The following is a 22,312-nucleotide window of genomic DNA, read 5'->3' as shown; positions in this document are numbered from 1 at the left end:
ATGCCACAGCCAGAAATGGGGATCAATCTTAGCTTTTTCTAAGATCTCCTTTATCGTATCTGTACTAGGAATTCTTTAACTGGCATCTGCTTCATTATGCACAAGACACAGGAACAGGGTACAACCCCTTCTTCAGTTAGCCAGATTGGAAGGTGGAACTTCTGTAGAACAAAAAAGACGGCCTGTGAGACGTGATAAATGCTTATACCCCAAGTTCCAACTGGTTGGGTTTCAGTGAAATCTGCTGCATCCAGTGAGAATAAGGAGGTGGGTGTCACTCTAAGGATAGGAGGAACTCCCTTAATTTCTCCTCTAAAATATTGCTTTCCCACCAGCTGTAATTCAGTACGATGTAGGAATTAGGAATGCAGCCTGTGGGGTCAGGCAGTCCTCCATTCACATCCTGCTTCTACCACATGCAGGATCTGAGGCAGGTCCCTGGCCTCTCTGAACCTGAATATCCATTTATGAGGCAAGGATAAGAATACCTACTGTAGATGAGTTGTTGAAATGACTAAATGAGCTCATGGACATAAAACTCTCAGCATAGTTCTTGGTATAGAGTAGCTCTTAGTAAATGGTGATTGAAGTCAGCATTACCAGCAGATTGTATAGAGGCCCTTCTAGGCATTAGAAATAGCACCTTGTGGTGCAGCCAAAGAAGCATGTGGAAGGAACAGACCTTTCCCTGATGGGGCTCACAGTCGAAGTGAAGATGAACGTGCAAGCAAATAATTATAATGCAAGCTGCTGACACTCTTAGGAGTTAGTATACAGGTCTGTACAAAGTGGAAAGGACACAGCCTGATTTGGATTATCCAGATGTAGAATCAATGGAAGGGGTGCCCTTGGCAAAAAGAGGAAAGTGTTCAAAGAGACAGGAACTGAGACAGAGAATGAGCAGACGACAAGTGACTATGAGGGCTTGGAGGACATTGGGAGGATAAGAATGAAGCTTTCTGTGCTGGGACACAGGAGAATAACCATATTTGAGAGAAGAAGATGGTGACTTTGGCTTTGGACAAGATGAAGTGGAGGTCTATGGGCTGTCCGTGTAAGGGAGTCCCGGTGCCAAGTCTGGAGATCAGGAGATCTGGGCTGGAGAGAGGGATCTGGGAGTCATCACAGTGTGGAAAGCAACTGAGATCAAGGGCACCAAAGAGAATGCAAACAGAGTGGTGAGAATAAAGACGGAAGCAGACGCATCAGAGAGACGGGAATGGGACCCTTCATTCAGGAAGACGTAATGATGGGGTCTCCCTTTTGTCTTCTGGGGCATCTCTACCATCTTTAATTAGCGTTTCTCTAGAAAAGAAGAGGGTGGTTTTATTTTAATATTTATGATTTTTGTCCCATTCATGCTTGAAGTCAAAACTGCTTTAAAAACCTTTCTTTAAATCTCTCTCCCTCCCCCTCTCTCTTTCTCCCTCTTTCTTTCTCTCTAAATATATATGCTTTTTAAAGCTAGTCTGTATGTATGTTATATGCACGTGCATATACACACATATTTTTTTCATTTTAAACTGGTGTAACCCTAAAATGGTAAATAGAATTATTCCCAAAGCATTTTTTCAAGTAGTTAATAAGATGATTCAACATGGAGAAATCCAATCTTCTACTCAGTGTCCCCACCCTTGGTCAAATGTTACCCATTTGACCAAGTCAAGTCCACCCCTCTCTCCCCAGACATGGCTCAGTAATGAGCTACTTGAGGAGAGGGGTGGTATCCTATTCATCCTTGCCTCACTCTGGTGCAGATGGAATGTTGGCCATAGAGTTGGCCCACAGAGGGTGTTTATTGTATTGGCCTGGGCTGCCAATTGGCTTGTAACCAGGGTATTATTTTCAAGCATCTCTGGGAAGGCTTGGACCCACTAAGCTCCAGTGCAGAGCAAAGCCATCGAAAAAAAAAAAAGGAGAGGCAGAGGGCATGGAAGTCCCAATTTACAAGAGGAAAGTCTGCTCAGACCTGAGTTCTGTGTCTGCTGAACACAAGCGGGCACTGTGCACAGCACTGGAATAATCCACGCCAGCTGCACACAAAGGCCCAGCAGAAAGCACACGTCCCTCTAAGGGCTTGTCACGTTTTCCAAGACACCCTCACTACATGCTGCTTCCAGTGACTCCACTGAGTGACCTCAGAGATGAAGAGAAATCTCCTCTGAGTCCCAGAACAACAGCTCCCTCCTTCTGCAGACCTTCCCCTCTGCTGACCGGCTGTACCAGCATGTGCTGCTGGGGGACGGCTTTAAGGATAACATGACTGGTATCTACCTGCTCCACTGGCTTCCTCTTTCTTCGAGACAGAAGCACAAGGAGTTATTTCTGAAGCACTGGATCCCCTGAGCGCTGAGAGAATAGACCAACTACAGGAAGCATTTGTACATTCTAAGCTCAACTCGGCAGCAATTCCCCGAGCTGCCTTTTTGGGAAATTGCTATATTTCAACAGAAATTTGAAGGAGGACACACAAAGTATTAAAAGGGTATTTTCTGTATGTGGAAACGGAGCCTATCAAGGGCTGCCTTCTTTTATGCAATGTTATCACCTGCACTACAGTGGCCTCCCTGTACACAGGCTCCCTGGCAAATGAGATAGGTCCAAAGGCAGCACAGAAAATTCACAGATGTGAGCCAAGCCTGACCCAGGACTGGTTAAATCCAACCAACGAGAATGATTTTACAGCTGCAAAAGTGATCCTCAGAGTGTGTAACTTCAAAAGGTGGAAAAGTAACTCCAAATGTAATAACAAAAGGCAGAAAGGCTCAAGTTCTCTACCTCTTATTATGGGCAAGGAAAAAATAACTTGCATTTTGACTTTCCATTTGCAAGAGGAGAGAGAAGCCAGAATTTGAAGGATGAATAAAAGAAAGTAAGGTAAGGATACAGGGAAGCATTACAGGAAAGAAAGAAAAAAAGCATGTTCAAAGTCCCAGATACATAAAGGAACCAGCTGAGACATGGAGATGTGAGCCACGTAGGACAGTGGGCTACAGGGTATACCAGAGGGAAGAGCGGAGGTAACACCTGGGGACAGAATCCAATGCTTTCCTCAAGCATCACAAAAGTGCACAAAATCCCAACCCATCCCTCTCCACACACACACCAGAGTCTAAGTTCCATGAATCAGAAATTGTTGTTTGGTCTCTCCTGTTCACTGATAGATTCCAAGCATTAAGACTAGTGCCTGGCACATAGCAGGCACTGAATAAACATTTGTGGAATGAATGAATAAACCAAGTCGTCACTCAGAGCTTGGGTGTACCGCCTAAAGAAAAAATCAAGTAAGCGTTCAATAAACAATGGCTATTGTTGTCAAAACTAGTACTCATGTCAGGGAGTTAAGCATGAAAACTCTGTAAACATTGGTAATTAATTGTGCAGGGTATCTCAATTTGAACAGTTTCAAAATATATCTTTTAATTAAGATACAATGGCATGCAATGAAACAAACAAATCTTGTGTGATAGTCTGATGCATTTTGACAAATGTTCAAGACAAGGAATATTGCCATAACTCTAGAAAGTCCCCTGTGCCCCTTTCCTATTAATCGCCCTCCTCCAAAAAAGCAACCATCATTCTGATATCTAACCCCATAGACTAGTTTTGCCTCTTCTTGAACTTCATAAAAATGGAATCATACACTATAATCTTCTGTGTCTGGCTTCTTTTGTTCAACATAATGTTTTTGCAATTCATCCGCACTGTTGTGGGTATTACCAATTCATTCCTTATTTATTTATTTATTTATTTATTTATTTATATTTATGGCTGTGTTGGGTCTTCGTTTCTGTGCGAGGGCCTTCTCTGTTTGCGGCAAGTGGGGGCCACTCTTCATCGCCGTGCACGGGCCTTTCACTATCGCGGCCTCTCTTGTTGCGGAGCACAGGCTCCAGACGCGCAGGCTCAGTAATTGTGGCTCACGGGCCTAGTTGCTCCCCGGCATGTGGGATCTTCCCAGACCAGTGCTCGAACCGGTGTCCCCTGCATTGGCAGGCAGATTCTCAACCACTGCGCCACCAGGGAAGCCCCCTCATTCCTTATTAATGTGTAGCAATCCCTTTTATGAGTATATGTAATGTATTTACCCATATCCTTGTTGATGAACCTTTGAGTTCTTTCTGATGTTTTGCTATTATGAATGTCTTATATAAATATTACTTTTTGGGTATATGTTTAAATTTCTTTGCAGTAAATACCTAGGAGTGGAATTGCTGGATCATAAGGTTGGTGTATGTTTAACTTTATAAGAAACTGCCAAACAGTTTTCCACAGTGGCTGGAATTTTACACCCCCGTCAACAATATGTAAGAGATTCAGTTGCTCCATGTCCTTACCAGCACTTGGTATTGTTGGTCCTTTTCATTTGAGCCATTCAGAGGGTATGAAGTGGTAGCTCGTTGTGGTTTTAATTTGCATGTCTCTGATTATCATCAATGTTAAACATGTTTTCATATACTTATTGACTATCTGAGTAAAATTTTTTGTGAAATTTCTAAGTCAATTTCCTGTTTTAATTGTGTGTTGTTTTTATTATTGATTTATAGGAGTTCTTTATATATTCTGGATATGAGTCCTTTGATTGAGATATATTTTAAAAAATATTTTTTCTGGATTTGTGGCTTCTCTTTTTCAGTTTCCAACAGTGTCTCTATATGGGCAAAGATTTAAATTTTGATGGAGTCTGGTTTATTACTTTTACTGCATGCTTTCTCAGATCTCAAAATTATCCTCCTATATTTTCTTATAGAAACTTTGTAGTTTTAGCTTTTATATTTAAGTCTGAAATTTATTTTAAGTTATTTTTTGTGTATAGTGTGAGCTACGGGTCAAGGGTTGTTTTTTTTTTTTTTTTTCAGTAAGACTATCCAGTTGATCTAACGCCATTTATTTAAAAGGCTCTGCTTTCTCCCATTGTTATAATTATTCATCAAAAATCATTTGAATACATATTTGTGAGCCTATTTTCATTATTTCATCATTATTCAAGATGTTAGTTATAGGATTTTCATAGATAACTTTTATCAGATTGAGAAATTGCCCTTGTTTATCAAGAATGAATATTGGATTTTGTCAAATACTTTTTCTGCATCTATTGAGATGACCATATAATTTTCTCCTTATTATGTCAATATGGTAAATTACATTGATTTATTTTTAGAATGTTAAACGAATCTTGCATTCCTAGAATAAAGCCCACCTATCCATGATGTAGTATCCTTTTCCAATATATTGCTGAACTATGATTACTAATATATTGAAAATCTCTGTGTAGATTGGTATAATTTCTTTTTAAAATATTTGATAGACTTCACAATGAAGCCATCTATGCCCAAAGTTTTTCTTGTTTTTTAAATGGGAAGGCTTTTAGTTATGAATTCAGTTTCTCAAGCAAATTTAGAGCTATTCAGATTGTCTATCTCTTTTTCTGACAGTTTTGGGAAACTGTGGTTCTTCAAGAAATTTGCCCATTTTGTCTACATCATCAAATTTGTTGGCATAAATTTTTCATAATTTTTAAAATCATATTAATGTCTGTAGACTCTGGAATGTCTGTTGTGATATCCCCTCTTGCATTTTTAGGATTGATTATTAGTATTTGTGTCTTCTTTCTTTTGTGTGATCACTCTTGCTAGGAATTAGAAATTTTATTAATCTTTTTAAGAACTAGCTTTTGGCTTTGTCGATTTTCTCTATATTTTGTATTCTTCTGTGTTGATTTTTACTCATATTTATTTCCTTCCCCTACTTCATTTGGGTTTACTTTGCTCTATTCTTTCTAGCTTCTTAATGTAGAAGCTTAAATCATTGACTTTACACTTTCCTTTTTTCTTTTTTTTATTATAAGCATTGAAAGCTATGGATTTCCCTCTTAGCACATCATCAAATTTATTCTTCAAATTTTGATATGTTGTGTTTTCATTGTCATTCCATTAAAAATATTCCCTAATGTTTTTCTGATTTCTTCTTTGACCCATAGGTTATTTAGAAGCATGTTACCTAATTTCCAAACATCTGGGTATTTTCTATATATATTTTTGTCATTACTTTTTATTTTAATGCTGTTATGGTCAAAGAATGCATTGTGCATATTTTAATCCTTTTAAATATACTGAGACTCATTTTAGGCTCCAGAATATAGTCTACTTTGGTGAATTTTTCAAGTGTACTTGAAGGAAGTATATTTTGTGGCTGCTGGATGTAGCAGAAAAATCTGTGAAGCTTCTACTTCAGAAGTCCCTTCTAGGAATCTGTCACTGACCCCCTGTCCCAAAGTCAATGCTTCCGTTTGCACAGTACTGTCTTCTGATCCTATTTAATTATAATATGACTTCCACACTATATCCTGTATCTTCCTACCCCTAAGTCTCTCAGGCCTCCATCTGATGTGCAAAATGAAAATAAACTTCGAGCTGCTGAAGTAGTTTAGAGACCATGCATTGCTTGCCCAGAAAGACACAATAACAATATAGTCCTTTTCCTTTTCAGTCCTCTTATTCTGCTTTCTGTATGATATTATGCGGACTAATTTGAGGGCTGAATTATGGGAGAGGGGGTATGCCACTGGGATAGATACTGCCATTGTATGCATGGGATCATCTACAAATTCCCTGTGAAATCTCTCCTCTCTGACTCAGTATATGGCTTGTGTGGTACATCAGATGAGTTTTTCCTGCACATTGATTTTTAATATTTTTTATAGTTATTATATATGTTCTAGGAAATGTGCTTTACAAGAAATACAACCCTCTCCAATCCATGATTTGCAGAAGTGATACATTTAAGTTTTGGAAATGAGTTGATTCAAAGCAAAAGACTAAGTACATGAAAATACAAGGGGTTCATTCATAGGGCAAAATGTGTGAATATGGTACCCCATTATGAGGTTTAGGCAAACTGGTGTGATCACTGCCAGATAATGAACACTTGCTACTGCAATGATGTGAACCAAACTTCACTGCTTTTAAATTACCTTAAGTCTTTCAAGGACACTTCCTACTCAGATTTGAGAACCCAACACAAAGAACAGCACACAACTGCCACAGTTCACCCAGGGAAAGCATCTCCATCTTACAGTATCTGTTTGCCTTGTTCCATCAAGGGTCATGGAATGACATGTGGAGCTGCTCAGAGGGAAATACTTTGGGAAAAGGAGTAGTTTGAGCTCCCTTGCTGCCCACACCTTTCCTGCCTCCCCTGTATTCGGCACACAGAAGGATGCTCACCTTTTCCCATTCGCGGTCCTTGTTCAGCACGATGACCACCAGCCTGGGGTGCACCTGATAGCCTTCCTCAGTGAAGGACAAGTCTTTGCCATCCCATGTCACATTGACCATAAATCTAGAGAGAGGAAGAGAAAAACAAATGTTTAGGGAAGAATTAAAAAGGTTTCAAACAAATAAGTGGATGCCACCATCAGTATAACACTGAGAAGGTGTAAACTCATCACAAGTAGCCTCTATCTGTGGAAGCATCAGTACCCACACAGGCTCTGCTAATTTCCATGCACTCTTTTTCATGAGCCTGTAATCACTCCCAAAATCCCCAATCCTGTATAGGCATTAGTAATTTATTGCAGAAAGCACAGGGGATGGAACATATTTGTCCTGCCAGACTATAGACTTTTGTTCAAATGATCTTCTTACAGGAGGATCTGAAAGCATGTTTTAACAAGCTTCCCTAAAGGAAACTGCTTGCTCATAAACCACATGGTATACAATGTCAAAGAAATGATATCCCATTCATTCATTATTCATTCAACTAATATTTATTAAATATTTGCTACATGTCAGGACTCAGCTAGTTGGTTGGCAATAAAGAAGAAACAGACATGATCTCTGCCCTCTTAAAGCTTATAGTCTAAGGGAGAGGACAGGTATTAATTGGTTAATCACCGAACTATGACAAGTGCTACAATAGAGGGGGCGGGGTGTGCTATGTGAAAGTGAAACAGGGGTCAGGCAAGGCTTCTATAAGGAAGTGCAGCTTGACCTGAAGGATGAGTCAGCATTAAGTAGATAAGAAAAGATGTAAGCACATTCCAGGCAAAGGGGACAGCATGTACAAAGGTCCTGTGGTAGTGCTTATGAAGGACTGAGTGCAAACCAGTGAGGCCAAAGCAAAGAGAGACAGGGAAATGTGGGGTGTGGTGTGGGTGAGAAGGTAAATAGGGGCAGACAGTGCAAAGCTTTTCAGGCCATGTTAAGGAGTTTTATCTTTGTTTTAAAACAATAGAAAGACACTGAAGATTTTAATCAAGGAGGTGATATAATCAGACTTTTCTTCTATCAATATAATATGACTTAAATGTTGTGTAGAGAATAGGTTTGCAGGGGACAACAGTAGGTAGAGGGGGGTTAGTCACAGTGCTCTTATTATTCAGGTGAGAGATAATGTCGGCTTTGGTCCCACTGTGGCCCCAAAAGAGGAGGAGAAGGAAGAGTAGGGGCAGCAACACGTAGGACCAAGTGGAGAAATATTTAGCAGGTATTTAGTGATGGGTTAGATATGAGGGTGGGGGAGAGAGAGGCATCAAGGATGGCTCCTCGATGTCTGCCCCATACAACAACTGTGCAGTTGTCTTCATCACAGGTGATGTCTGTCTGTCTTACAATACTCTTATCTCTACCTCCCACACCCCCGCCTCAAAACCACCTCGCCTGTAGTCAGGCTCGGCTCTGATGCAGAGCAAGACAGAGCTCATTTCCCAGGATTTGGGAGGGAGGGTTCTCAGGGGTTCACATCTCTTTGCAGCGTGAGAAAAATATGATGTTGTTAAAGACGTCCAAGAAAACACACCACTTCACGGACACTCAGTAAATATAGTATGGTGGTTAGAAGCATTCAGAGACCTCCCCAGAAAGACAGGGTACCTCAAAGTCATAGCATTTTCTTGCATTATATTCCTTTAACAACAAAAGTAGCTAAAGAGGTAAAATATTAAGGAAGAGGACTAGATTACAAAAATAATTCCAAAAAGAGAGATTGGCCCAACTGGTCACATGTCTGCCCCTGGGCAGCCACAGTGCAGAAGACCTGACTGTGTCCTATGGGGGAAGAATCAGGTCTCCAAGGACAAGGTTAAGAAATTGGGGAACCCAGAGAAAACCGTAATTCAAAAAGACACATGCACCCCAATGTTCATTGCAGCACTATTTACAATAGCCAGGTCATGGAAGCAACCTAAATGCCCATCGACAGACAAATGGATAAAGAAGTTGTGGTACATATATACAATGGAATATTACTCAGCCATAAAAAGGAATGAAATTGAGTCATTTGTTGAGACGTGGATGGATCTAGAGACTGTCATACAGAGTGAAGTCAGTCAGAAAGAGAAAAACAAATATCGAATATTAACGCATGTTATGTGGAACCTAGAAAAATGGTACAGATGAACTGGTTTGCAGGGCGGAAGTTGAGACACAGATGTAGAGAACAAACGTATGGACACCAAGGGGGGAAAGTGGTGGGGGGTGGTGGTGGGATGAATTGGGCGATTGGGATTGACATGTATACACAGATGTGTATAAAATTGATGACTGATAAGAACCTGCAGTACAAACAAACAAACAAACAAACAAAAAAACAACTAATACTAAACTTTCTTTGGGTTATTTGTATGGAAATATGTTAATATAAATGTTTCAGACATTACATGAAATTTCTAAAAATCTTAAAAAAAAAAAAAGAAATTGGGGAAAAGGCAAAGAACATTTTTGTGTATCCACTGAATGGACTGTTTGAGTCCTTAAAAAATCATGTTTTTGAGACAAGTTAATGGCATGAAGATAATGCTTGCTATTTAATGTTAAACAAGCAGAAAAGAGGATAAAAATAGGGTTTGTCTATGCATGGAAGGATCCCAGGTACTTCCCATTTTCTTTTGTGTATCTTTGTATTCTCCAAATTTTCTGCAAATAGCTTTTATTTTTAACAAAATACTGTTTGTTTAAAAACAGAAAAATCAAACACTGCTATTCTAGAAGAAGCAAAGGGTAATCACGATTCTATTTGGTGCATCTGAGGCATTGCTGATCATCTCCTAGGAAGATAATTTACCGATTCAACAACAATTTACTGAATGTCTATTGTGTGTCAGGCCTATGGTGAGTCCCACAAATACAGAAATAAAAAACACAGTGCCTGTGCCCCATCTTACATCCTCACAATTCAGTGACACAGACACATAAACAATGACAGTACATAGAAGGCCACTTGTGCGCCAATGCACAGGAAGTATAAGTCATGAGAACGTAGAGGAAGGGACCCTAACGCAATCTCTGCAACGTAGGGAGGACTTCCTGGGAATCTTCAAGAGTAAAGGGGTTGAGGAGAGGCGGAGAAGAGCATTCAGAGCAGAGGAGTCATCTTAAACAAACAAGAGTCAGCAAAGGAAGTGACACGCTAGGGGAAATAGCTTAGTACAGCTGACAGGCAGTGGGATTTGTCTGGAGAGCATCCCTTAAGCTAGATCATAAGGGACCTAAAGTGTCTGGATTTTGTTCAGAAGGCCATGAGGATCACGAAAGGTTTTAAGTAGAGGAGTGATTCACCGCATGGAGGAAACTGCAAGGCCAAGGGCACAGACCCATGAAATGTCACGATGGAACACTGTCCATGGAATTTCAGCATAAAAATTGCAGACAAAGCCCACCAGTGGACTTTACCTGGGCTGGTAGGAAATCTGTAACCAAGTCACTCTGGATCTGCAGTCCAAAACTCATAGTTAGGCCAGCTGATTCATTGAGGGTTTTAGTTTGTTTGTTTGTTGTTTTTTGTTGAATCCAATAAGCTCTCAAGCCAACTTTTGATTATACAAATAATTTGAAGTGAACAGAGTTCAGGTTGGGTCAATCTAACACCCCAAATGTGGGTGAAACTGAAAAATTTAGTCCATTAGCAAGAGGTTTGAAAATATCCAATTTGATATGTGTTTGGAAACGGCAGACCAGAGGACAAATGCTTTGGGTTTGACTTGGACCCCTGGCCCGAGGGAGAGCCATTCACAGGGTTATGTGGTGTGAACCGATGTCACGGTCACCATTTTAATCTAGGAGCTAGCATGCCCTGTTGAGCACCCAGTCTTCTTCTGATATGCCAGTTGAATCTACTTAAATCTCCCTCTTCTTTAATTCCCCATCTCTGTTTCCCCTGCTCATTTCCTTTTCTCCCATTTTGTAGTGAAATCAGATGGAGTTAGCAGGGACATTATTTAGATGCAATCCATCTTCTTCAGATTATATGGAAACAACTATATGGAAATTCTCACACTCCACATTCTTCTTTGTTCCTTTAAGAATCAGTATTCTGGACCAATGAGTCTACATACTCTATGTTAACATTGTCTATTTCCTTCCTTCCTTCTTTTCCTCTCTCCCTTCTTCCTTCCTTCCTTTCCTTCCTTCTTTCCTTCTTTCTTTTCTTTCCTTCTTTCTTTCTTCCTTCCCATTAAAAGTCTTCAGTCCCCTGGGAAGGAAAAAAAAAAAAAACACCTCTAACAGGAATATTTGCTGAACAGTAATTTCATTATGAAGCTGGCAGGGAGCAAGTACCCATTACCTTCAATTCCCCAATCGAATTTCTAGGAAGGATGATCTGTATTTCCACAGGCTTTCTTCCCACTTAAACTTACTCCAGAGCAGAATTCTTTACCCAGGGAAAAACCATTATACACCCCACTGCTTGGTCCCCATTAACACCTGCTGGGCACTTGTATTAAACAGTAAAATCTTATCACTGTTTTGTTTATCTCTTGAAAATTGATTACAAAACTTTTAGTGATCAGATAAAATATCAGAAATTCTGGCTGCTGTTAAGCTTCGAATTACATCTTCGATGTTTCCATCAGGAGTAACAAACACATGAAGACATGCTGGCAAAACGTGGACATGGCGGAGGCTCTGATGGTTTGCAGAGGTTCCACTTATGTGTTATTATCGTCCATTGATGGTAAAGTGTCAAGTTGTTGTTGTTTTTTTAATCAGTGAAATACATAACAGAAAATATGTAAATTATGTGAGGCACATACCTACAAATTTCCTTTGGTATCTACAGCCTCAGGTGTATGAAGCTGAAGTCCAGGTGAAAGAAACATTTCTCTACTGCTTGCATTTTGTGCCCTGTGAATTGTTGGTGTATGGGGATCAGAAATAACATGGAAAAACAGGTGGACTGTTTTCCCTCTATTATGACTGCAAAGAAATTGGGCCAGAACTATCAAGTTCTTTCTAGGTCTGCTCTAATATGGAAGCCACCAACAACCGGTGGCTACGGAGTACTTGAAACGTGGTTAGTCTGAATAGAAATGCGCCATAAGGGCACGACATACTGGATTTGGAAGACTTTGTATGAAAAAATAGTGTAAAAGAGCTCATCGACAATTTTATACTCATTTCATGTTGAAAAATTTTAGACATTTTGGTCGCAGTAGGATACATTATTAAAACTAATTTCATCTTCTTTTTACTTGTTCATTGTGTGGCCAGATAATTTGAGGTAAGTGACTACATTATATTTCTACTGGACAGCTGTTCTGGACCATCTTTGGTGTTTCATTTTGTTTTCTAACCAGCAGATGGACGGTGTGCATCATGAAGGCAAGGACCTCTTATGCCTTGTTCTGTATTGTATTTTTAGCGCCAAACAGAGTGCCTGGCACATGGCTGGTGCTAAAATAAATAGGCGCAGAGTGAATAAGAGAATGAACTGCTATCGCTGGCAATTGTTGGGATCAAAGCCTGCCTCTGCTATGCCCCAGCTGTGCCACTTGGGGTCATATGTTTAAAATTCTCTGAGCTTCCATCTCCTTCTTTGTAAAAACAGATCAGGTTAAACCGTAGCAAGTAACCATGACGGTTTCATGTGGTCTAACCTAGCAGATCCCTCACTCCCAGGTGTGTGGGTGGAATTAGCAATAGTGCATATAAAATGGCTGGCCCAGTGCCTGGTACACAGCTGCTGCTTAAATAGTAGTTAACCTTTACAGAAAGTTTCCATGTATTTTTTTCCCCACCCTGTCATATCTCTTAACACCCCACCCCAAATGCAACCTCACCCTTTTAAAGCCATGCTTATTGCGGCCATTCTGGGTACTCATTGCCAGGATCCTTCTTTCTTTTTGTCAAAGGCCAACCGTATATGGGCTGCATAAGCTCTTTTAACTATTACTTAAAGTGTCTCATTCCTCCAGATTCCTATTTTCTTCTCTCTTTTGCCTCGTAAGTCTCCTTTAACTTCCCAAATCTGATTATTTGTAATGTTCTCTAGACATATTATTATTCACTATTTCCCTTCAGACTTTAATTCTCTTACTGTTTCATAAATGCCACCAGAACCCATTCAGTGTGTCTCAATTTTCAGTTAATTTTCCATCGGCTTTGCTATTTCTCATGTTCCCCAGGCCTTTTCCTGAATCGCACTATCCCTTAAATGCCTCCTCAAACTGCTTTGGTGTCACCATTTTTTTCATTTGTCATTTAATTTACATGTTTTTGAAAACAGAGTCACTTTTTTTTACCCTTTTTCAGTTCTCAAGACATTCTCATTTTTACAAAATAGTTTGGCTCTTTCCATCTTCCTCTTGGTGGTTTGAAATCCCTTCCACTTTGATGTCTTTCTCAGCACCCTCTCATCCTCCATTAACCATTCCCTTTTGGGCACGAATCCTCTCTTTAGAGCAAACTCATGGTTTTTTGACTCCCAACTCCTGCACCACCCCTTCCCCGAATACGCCCTCACACCATTTCTTTTCAGCAAGTCTCTTAATGAGTGTACTTTCCTCTTTGCCCCGGTTCTTAATTTCGTATATTCATTGGTGGTTTCTCATTTCCCCTGAATGATTACCAAAGGCATGACCGCAGAGCTGAGACTTAAATGTCAGGACAGAAATGTAATAACTCCAACACATAGATCTGCATAATCCAGGCCAGCATAATTCAAAACGGACTCAGTAACTACAGCATAATGAAAAAGAAGAAAAAAAAACACCCCAAAACAAAGAAACAAAACTGGGTTAAAAAAAGAGAGGGGAGTATTTACTCTTTCTCAAATTCCATTGTGGCCAATTAAAAAATGATAATAATAATGTTAGTTGTCTTGGCTAAGCAATACTAATTTAAAAAAATTAGAACAGGAGTGGTAAGCTCCAAAAAGGCAGGGATCTTTCTTTTGATCACTGCGATTCTAAAACACCTAAAAGAGCGTCCTGCAGTACGAGCTTAAAAGTATTTGTTGAATAAATGAACAAATGAATGAGCAGGCATAGGCTGCTGGGATCTTGTTCATTCAACATTTATTTCCTGTGCAACAACTGTAGAGAAGCAATTCTGCAAGACGACTGTTTAGTTTAGGAATCAGAAAGCCTGGGTTAGCATGCAGCTCTGTGGCTTCAAATCCCCGGTAAGTCTCCTAAATTCTCAGGGCATCCATTTCCTCTTCTGTAAAAGTCAAGTTATGATAGCCACATCTCTGTGTAATTATAGGGATCACATTAGATGACATTTAATGGGAGAGGTATGTAATGTGGCCAGCAGAATGTTGGCACATAATGGTATCTGGTAAATGATGGCAGCGGGGGTAGTAGTAGGTGTCATGGTTTCACATATTTATCTTTTTTCCTTCTAAAATTTGAAATTAAAAGGCTTTCTCTTAGATGCTCGAGGATCATTTTGACTGCTAATCCCAGTTTTCCAAGGGAGGCAATGAACCCTGTAGGCCCCTACCCCAAGCTAATCTGATTACTCAGAGCCCCAGGTACCCCTGGACCAGGCTATGGTGCAAGAGTGCTGACCCAGGTACCAGCCTGCCCTTCACGACTCCTGGGCTTCCCCTCTCTGCTTGGTGAGCACACCTGAGCCAAAGGTGACCCTCTGAGGACATGCCCCACCGACTATCTTTTGTAATACAATTTCTAAGTCTAAAACATGGAGTAAGTTAGGGCAAAGCTTTCTCTGTAAGTGTGACCATTCTATCTACCCCATCACTAGACAACATGCTTGACCCATTTGGCCAAAGGTTTGCAGTGGGAACAGGATCTATAGAGTAGGATCTAAGATGCATGCCCTAATTCTACTTTATCAGGAATTATTGGAAGCCTGAGTGTCCGTTAATAAAGCGGTTCTCAGGATCTCTTGCTCCTTATATGTGTGGTTTTTTCAGGAACATGATGGGGGACGTGGAAATTCTTAAAATTCTGGATAGTATTTTGTAACACTATCAAAATAGTACTGAACATATCACCATGAACCTCTAATGGCTCTGCCTCACCTAACCATTGGAACTGGCTGGCACAGGGGTCAATGGATTCATCCCCTGCAATGAGCATCTATTCCAAGAGAGCTGGAAAAAAGTAGGCAACATGACAAGCAGTTTCTATGAACTCCCTGGATCACCTGTGTCTATGCTGTCAAATTATTCAGGATCTCAAACAGGCAGATGTACATGGATGTTGACTTCTCACCTTCCCCAAATGTGCAGAATGAGATGATGTGAATCAATTGAAAGTGCAACTTTATCCAAGAATCGCTGGGTATCCCCCCATCCTGGAACCTTAGGCCCCATGAGAAGAGGGGATTTGTCTATCTTGTTTTCGGCTGTACCCCCTTTCCAGAACCTGGAACAGTGCCTGGCAGAGAGAAGCTGCTCAGTACATATTTACTGAGGGAAGGAAAAGTCTCAGGTCTCTATCGTATTCTCTAGCCCTCTGACAATGAGCCCCACTTTCTCTATCTGTCCAGAGCGTGTTCACCTGTGCTCGGTGGGTCTCTGGGGACCCGAAGAGGTAACTAAGGCAGAGGAGAAAGGTTGGGGCCCAGGAGATGGCAGATCGTGGGGCTTCTCAGCCTCCATAATCATGTGAGCTAATCTCTCGTAGTAAATGTCTTTCTCTATATAAATATTTTACTACTTCTGTTCCTCTGGAGAACCCTGACTAATACAATCTGATACTACCAACTGCCAGAGGAACTGTGAAAATAAAACACAAATCTGCAGTGAATACGATGCAAAGGGGTCCCCTCCGTGTTATTCATAACCTGTACAACTATATCACCTCTGCCGGGTTACAAGGTACTTGAGGACAAGAGTACATAACTCAGTACTTTTAACTCTAGGAACACTGTCAGGTAGAGAGAAGAGCAGATTAGGGATTTGCAAGCTAGAGTTGAGTTTTAAACCCTCCATTATTGACGCTGTGCCTTTAAGCAAATCATCCAACTCCTCTGAGTCTCACCTCACTCCTATGTCAATGGGGTAAAACACCACTGTCTTAGTCTGCTCAGGCTGCTGTTACAAAACACCATAGATTGGGTGACTTAAACAACAGGCACTTATATGTCACAGTTCTGGAGACTGGAAGTCCTAGGTCATGCCTGGGCAGATTCGAATCCTGGTGAGGATTCTCTTCCTGGTTTACACACTATCCTGCTGTGTCCTCACATGGCCAAAGAGTCAGACCTCTAGTCTCTTCCTCTTTTTTAAGGACACTAATTCCATCATGAGGGCCCCACCCTCATGACCTCATCTAACCATAACAACTTCCCGAAGACCTCACCTCCAAATAACATCACACTGGGAATTAGAGCTTCAGCATGTGAATTTTGGGAGAATGCAAACATTCAGTGCCTAACAACCACACAGCGTTAATGAGAAGTTTTGCGGTGCTAGGGCTAAGAAGTAGGATTGACATCTGTAGGTAGTATGAACAACTATCTCAGTTTTCCCAGAACTGAGGGATTTCCTGGGGCATGGAACATTCAGTGCTAAAACCAAGATCATAAGTTATGGACCATAAATTAAGAGTTTGGTCCAGTAAGCAACACCTCAAAAGCACATCTATCGAAAGGCCTCAAATTTATTTCTTATCAAACACATCCTCAATTCAAATAAATATTAATTGAGTACCTATACTATATGCCAGCAACATGCAGGAGATAAAATGGGAGGTAAAAAACTTGTGTTCCTTCCCTTGAAGTCACTTACAGTTTAGGGAGAAAACAGGTTTTATATAATAACTCCAATAAATGGTAATATATTTGCAACTAAAGTCCCTGATGCTATAGGAACATTAGCAGGGGGACCGAATCTATCAGAATACTGATTAGTCTTCCATTGCTCCATTTCTACTTGCTTTTTTTCTGGGCAAATACCAAGTTGAGTTCTTGGAAGGAATCAAAAACTCTCACGCTTTCCAGGTATGAGACAGGACAGATAACATCAAGGGCTGAAAAAGACCAGATACAAGATTATAGAGAATGATGAAAACCCCAGCTAAAGGTATTCAGTAAATTAATTTTAAAATAATACTGTAAATGAAATGTAGCACATCTACTAACCACTCATTTGAATTCTCTGTTCTAAATTCAAACTTAGGAATATTCATATTCCTTCCTCCAGCAAAAACCCTGCTTCCTTCTATGCCCACATAGCTCACAAGATTGCATCCCTTGGACCTAATGGAACTTAAAAGCTTTTGCACAGCAAAGGAAACCATAAACAAGATGAAAAGACAACCCTCAGAATGGGAGAAAATATTTGCAAATGAAGCAATCGACAAGGGATTAATCTCCAAAATATACAAACAGCTCATGCAGCTCAATAACAAAAAAACAAACAACCCAATCAAAAGATGCGCAGAAGACCTAAATAGACATTTCTCCAGAGAAGACATACAGGTGGCCAACAAACACATGAAAAGATGCTCAACATCACTAATCATTAGAGAAATGCAAATCAAAACTACAATGAGATATCACCTCACACCAGTCAGAATGGCCATCATTAAGAAATCTACAAACAATAAATGCTGGAGAGGATGTGGAGAAAAGGGAACCCTCTTACACTGTTGGTGGGAATGTAAATTGATACAGCTACTATGGAGAACAGTATGGAGGTTCCTTAAGAAACTAAAAATAGAACTACCATATGACCCAAAAATCCCTCTCCCGGACATATACCCAGACAAAACTATAATTCGAAAAGATACATGCACCCCTATGTTCATAGCAGCACTATTTACAGTAGCCAGGACATGGAAGCAACCTAAATGTCCATCAACAGAGGAATGGATAAAGAAGATGTGGTAAATATATACAATGGAATATTACTCAGCCATAAAAAGGAACGTAATTGGGTAATTTGTAGTGACGTGGATGGACCTAGAGACTGTCATACAGAGTGAAGTAAGTCAGAAAGAGAAAAACAAATATCATATATTAACACATATATGTGGAATTAAAAAAAATGGTACAGATGAACTTATTTGCAAAGCAGAAACAGAGACAGACGTAGAGAACAGACGTATGGATACCAAGGGGGGAAGGAGCGGTGGGATGGATTGGGAGATTGGGATTGACGTATATACACTACTATGTATAAAATAGATAACTATTGAGAACAGACTGTATAGCACAGGGAACTCTATTCATTGCTCTTTGGTGACCTAAATGGGAAGGAAATCCAAGGAAGAAGGGATATATGTATATGTGTGGCTGATTCACTTTGCTGTACAGCAGAAACTAACACAACATTGTAAAGCAACTATACTCCAATAAAAAAAAAAAGATTGCATCTTTGTAGGGTGGCTTACTGACACACAATAAGTTCCCTTATTTGGAAAAGCATCAACCCCCCCCCCCCCTCCAACCACTATATACACCTGAACATCTATTCTTCTCCTCTACTTTGGCCATAAAAAATAGATCCAGTGGGAGAGGGAAGTGCACCTCTCCCAAGCTGGAACCATCAGATTCTCTCTTCTGGAATTTGAAACTTGATGGTTGAGACAGAGACCAGAAATTATTTGATCAGGACCAAGGTGATAGTAAATTTCCTTCATCAGTAAATGTTGCCTCACCTTCTGACCTTTCCAAACCTTGGCTGCTTAATATTTACTTCGATTTTTCAAGATACCCCCAGTAAAGTCCCAATGTGTTTTCTATCATTCCTTCTTCATTACCTCCTTTTGTTTAATTAAGCTAGTGAGAGTTAATTTCTGTTACTTACTACCTAAATACTTTAAATAATACATTTTACCTGGGCTGTTAAAAGATCTTACCTGGTCTCTAGACTCGCTGTATATCATCCCTTACACTCATTTGAAGCCTGCCTGCCAGATAAATGTTCCTAAACCTCAGTTCCAATTATGTACACCTCTACTCAAAAGCTTGAAATGGCTCCCTAATGTCCAAAGCTAAAATCCATGCTCCTTAGCCAACTTTAACTTTCAACCTTACTTTCTAAAACTGCTCTTTACATACCCTGCATTGGAGCAGACCCAAACACTCATGGTGTCCTTGTGATTTCCCACTTCTTGGCTATCTGTTCCTACGTTTTCTTCCACTGGGAAAACAGTAAAAGCTGATGTTTCTTGCTATGACCATTTCTTGATGATAGATCTTCCCCTACCTGGCCAATAGGAGTATCTCTGGCCACAGTGATTGGTTCAGAGATGGGCACATGACTCAAGTTCATCCAATCAGAATCCTTCTCTGGGAATTTTCTGTCACAGCTAGAGAGAATACTGCCTCTCTTGACTTAAGGAGATACCGTGACAAAAGTATGTGAACCCACACCTATTTAAATGATGCTCTTTCCCATCTCAATGGGATGAAACAGTGAGCCACAACAGAGAGAAACATGAGAGAGAAAGGGAAAAAGTGAGAGAGAGAGAGGGATTTGAAGACATCATTTGCACCTGGATCAAGATATGGAGATAAGACATACACCCCATATATGCCTTTCCAGTTGAATAGACCAATACATCCTTTTGTTTTTGTTTTGTTTTTTCTTAACTTACTGAGAATTGGTTTTCTATAATTTAATATCATAAAAGTCTCAATGAATACAAAGATTTTTCTCCCCTGAATATTCACATATTCAGACTCCCCAAAACTGAGCACAGAGTTCACCTCTTTCCAGAATGTTCACTGAGCTTCCAGCCTCATCTCCCTCCTTGGAACTCTCATCACTTCCTCTGCAGCTCCCTTTCTACCTTGTTGCAGAGTTTTTCACACACTTACACATCATCTCCTTTGCTGGAGGGTAAACTCCTGGGCATCATGGGCCTTGTCTGCGTTGGTGCCACACGCCCTGCACCCTGAGCACAGCGTCCAGCATATGGTAGGTGATCAGTGACCATGTGCTGAATGAACAAGATCAGATTTTCATCTGGCCAGAGCTGGAGGCCTCAGCAGCACAGAGAATGTCCCGGTGTGCTGGATGACACCTCAGAACCATGAGGACAGAGTTAAATATGTCCTGGCCTGAACAGCAGTCTAAAGGCTCCCCAGTCTCATAATGAAACTTGACAGCCCTGTGTAAATTCAGCAGTAATAATGTTTCACATCCTGCCATGGATTTCTGGTGTGGAAATCTGCCCCCCAGAAGACTCAGCTCTGCAATCTTGCCCTGCCCTGATAGTCCTATCTTCTCCCATAACTGCTAGATCACTTTCTTCATGGGAAAGAAAATAATGTAATTATTTCCTAAAGAGCAAAGAAGAACTGCTAGATCAATGATGGCTGGGTTTTTAAAATAAATAATAGAAAGAATACAGCTCTTTTTTTTATAACTCCTCTTCCTATTTGTTTTCCACATCACTTTAAAGGATTAATTTTACAACTACTGGGAAATAATTGTGGGGAGAGTAGGAAGAAGAAAAAGATGAAACAAAAGAGTAGTAAGGAGAAAAAGAAGGAAGAGAAGTTAGAGAGAAGGAAAAGTGGGGGGAAGGGAGAGAAAGGTAGACAGGGAAAGGAGTGGAGAAAGAAGCCTGGGAAAAGGAGGGGTGATGTTTTCTCCCACTAGAATAATAAAACAAAATGGAGTTTGAAGCAGAGCAGGGCCCTTCAGGAAAGCTGGAAAGCACTCTGTGGGAGGAGATCCTCACAGCAGTAGGATGGGCAAGAGAGAGAGGGAAAGGGAGAGAGGCAAGATGGAGGTAGTCCAGAGCTGGTCATGCAGCAAGCAGGAAGGGGACCAGTGGGAAGAGGTCCCATGCTGTGGTTTGGCAACGAGCCCTCCCTGGTGACACTGGAAAAGTAGGTCAGTTTCAGAGCTGGCTGGGGATGAATGGTCAGCCAGGAACAGTGGTGGGAAGTGCGGATGCTGAGTGAGAGGTCGACCTACGCACAGGACCTGGGAGATGGGGCACCTCCCTAGTGCAACGGGAAGAATGAAAGCCAATTCTAGACAGCACCATCCAATAGATTTTTCCCAAGGATAGAAATTCATACATCTGTGATGTCCGTTACGGTAGTTGCTCGTCACCTAGGGCTACTGAGCTCTTGAAATGTGGAGAGTGTGACTGATCTACTGAATTTTCCATTTTATTTTATTTTAATGAATTTAAATTTAAATAGCCACATATGGCTAGTGGCTGCCATGTTGGACAGCTCGAGTCTGAAAGCTGTGTGGATCACATTCAAGAAGGAACTGATTCAGGAGAATGGATAAGTAACCTGGAAGATAAAATAGTGGAAATAACTACTGCAGAGCAGAATAAAGAAAAAAGAATGAAAAGAACTGAGGACAGTCTCAGAGACCTCTGGGACAACACTAAACGCATCAACGTTTGAATTATAGGGGTCCCAGAAGAAGAAGAGAAAAAGAAAGGGACTGAGAAAATATTTGAAGAGATTATAGTTGAAAACTTCCCTAATATGGGAAAGGAAATAGTTAATCAAGTCCTGGAAGCACAGAGAGTCCCATACATGATAAATCCAAGGAGAAACATGCCAAGACACATATTAATCAAACTATCAAAAATTAAATATAAAGAAAACATATTAAAAGCAGCAAGGGAAAAACAACAAATAACACACAAGGGAATCCCCATAAGGTTAACAGCTGATCTTTCAGCAGAAACTCTGCAAGCCAGAAGGGAGTGGCAGGACATATTTAAAGTGATGAAGGAGAAAAACCTACAACCAAGACTACTCTACCCAGCAAGGATCTCATTCAGATTTGATGGAGAAATTAAAACCTTTACAGACAAGCAAAAGCTGAGAGAGTTCAGCACCACCAAACCAGCTTTACAACAAATGCTAAAGGAACTTCTCTAGGCAAGAAACACAAGAGAAGGAAAACACCTACGATAACAAATCCAAAACATTTAAGAAAATGGGAATAGGAACATACATATTGATAATTACCTTAAATGTAAATGGATTAAATGCTCCCACCAAAAGACAGAGACTGGCTGAATGGATACAAAAACAAGACCCGTATATATGCTGTCTACAAGAGACCCACTTCAGACCTAGGGACACATACAGACTGAAAGTGAGGGGATGGAAAAAGATATTCCATGCAA

At 40.5% G+C, this 22,312-nt stretch overlaps 1 protein-coding gene across 2 annotated transcripts in view; it reads right to left on the bottom strand.

Annotated features, from left to right (window-relative positions):
- GRIN2A (glutamate ionotropic receptor NMDA type subunit 2A) overlaps positions 1–22,312 on the bottom strand; it is a 372,220-nt gene that overhangs the window by 112,403 nt on the left and 237,505 nt on the right. For both annotated transcript variants that reach the window (XM_007188412.2, XM_007188413.2), the window contains one exon: positions 7,227–7,341. In XM_007188412.2, the coding sequence (XP_007188474.1) occupies positions 7,227–7,341 (115 nt within the window). The remainder of the gene's footprint in view (positions 1–7,226; positions 7,342–22,312) is intronic.

Source organism: Balaenoptera acutorostrata, chromosome 15 (genome assembly GCF_949987535.1).
Source record: "Balaenoptera acutorostrata chromosome 15, mBalAcu1.1, whole genome shotgun sequence".
NCBI classification, from domain to species: domain Eukaryota; kingdom Metazoa; phylum Chordata; class Mammalia; order Artiodactyla; family Balaenopteridae; genus Balaenoptera; species Balaenoptera acutorostrata.
The sequence above is the reverse complement of the archived record's forward strand: the minus strand, read 5'-3'. Positions and strand labels throughout refer to the sequence as shown.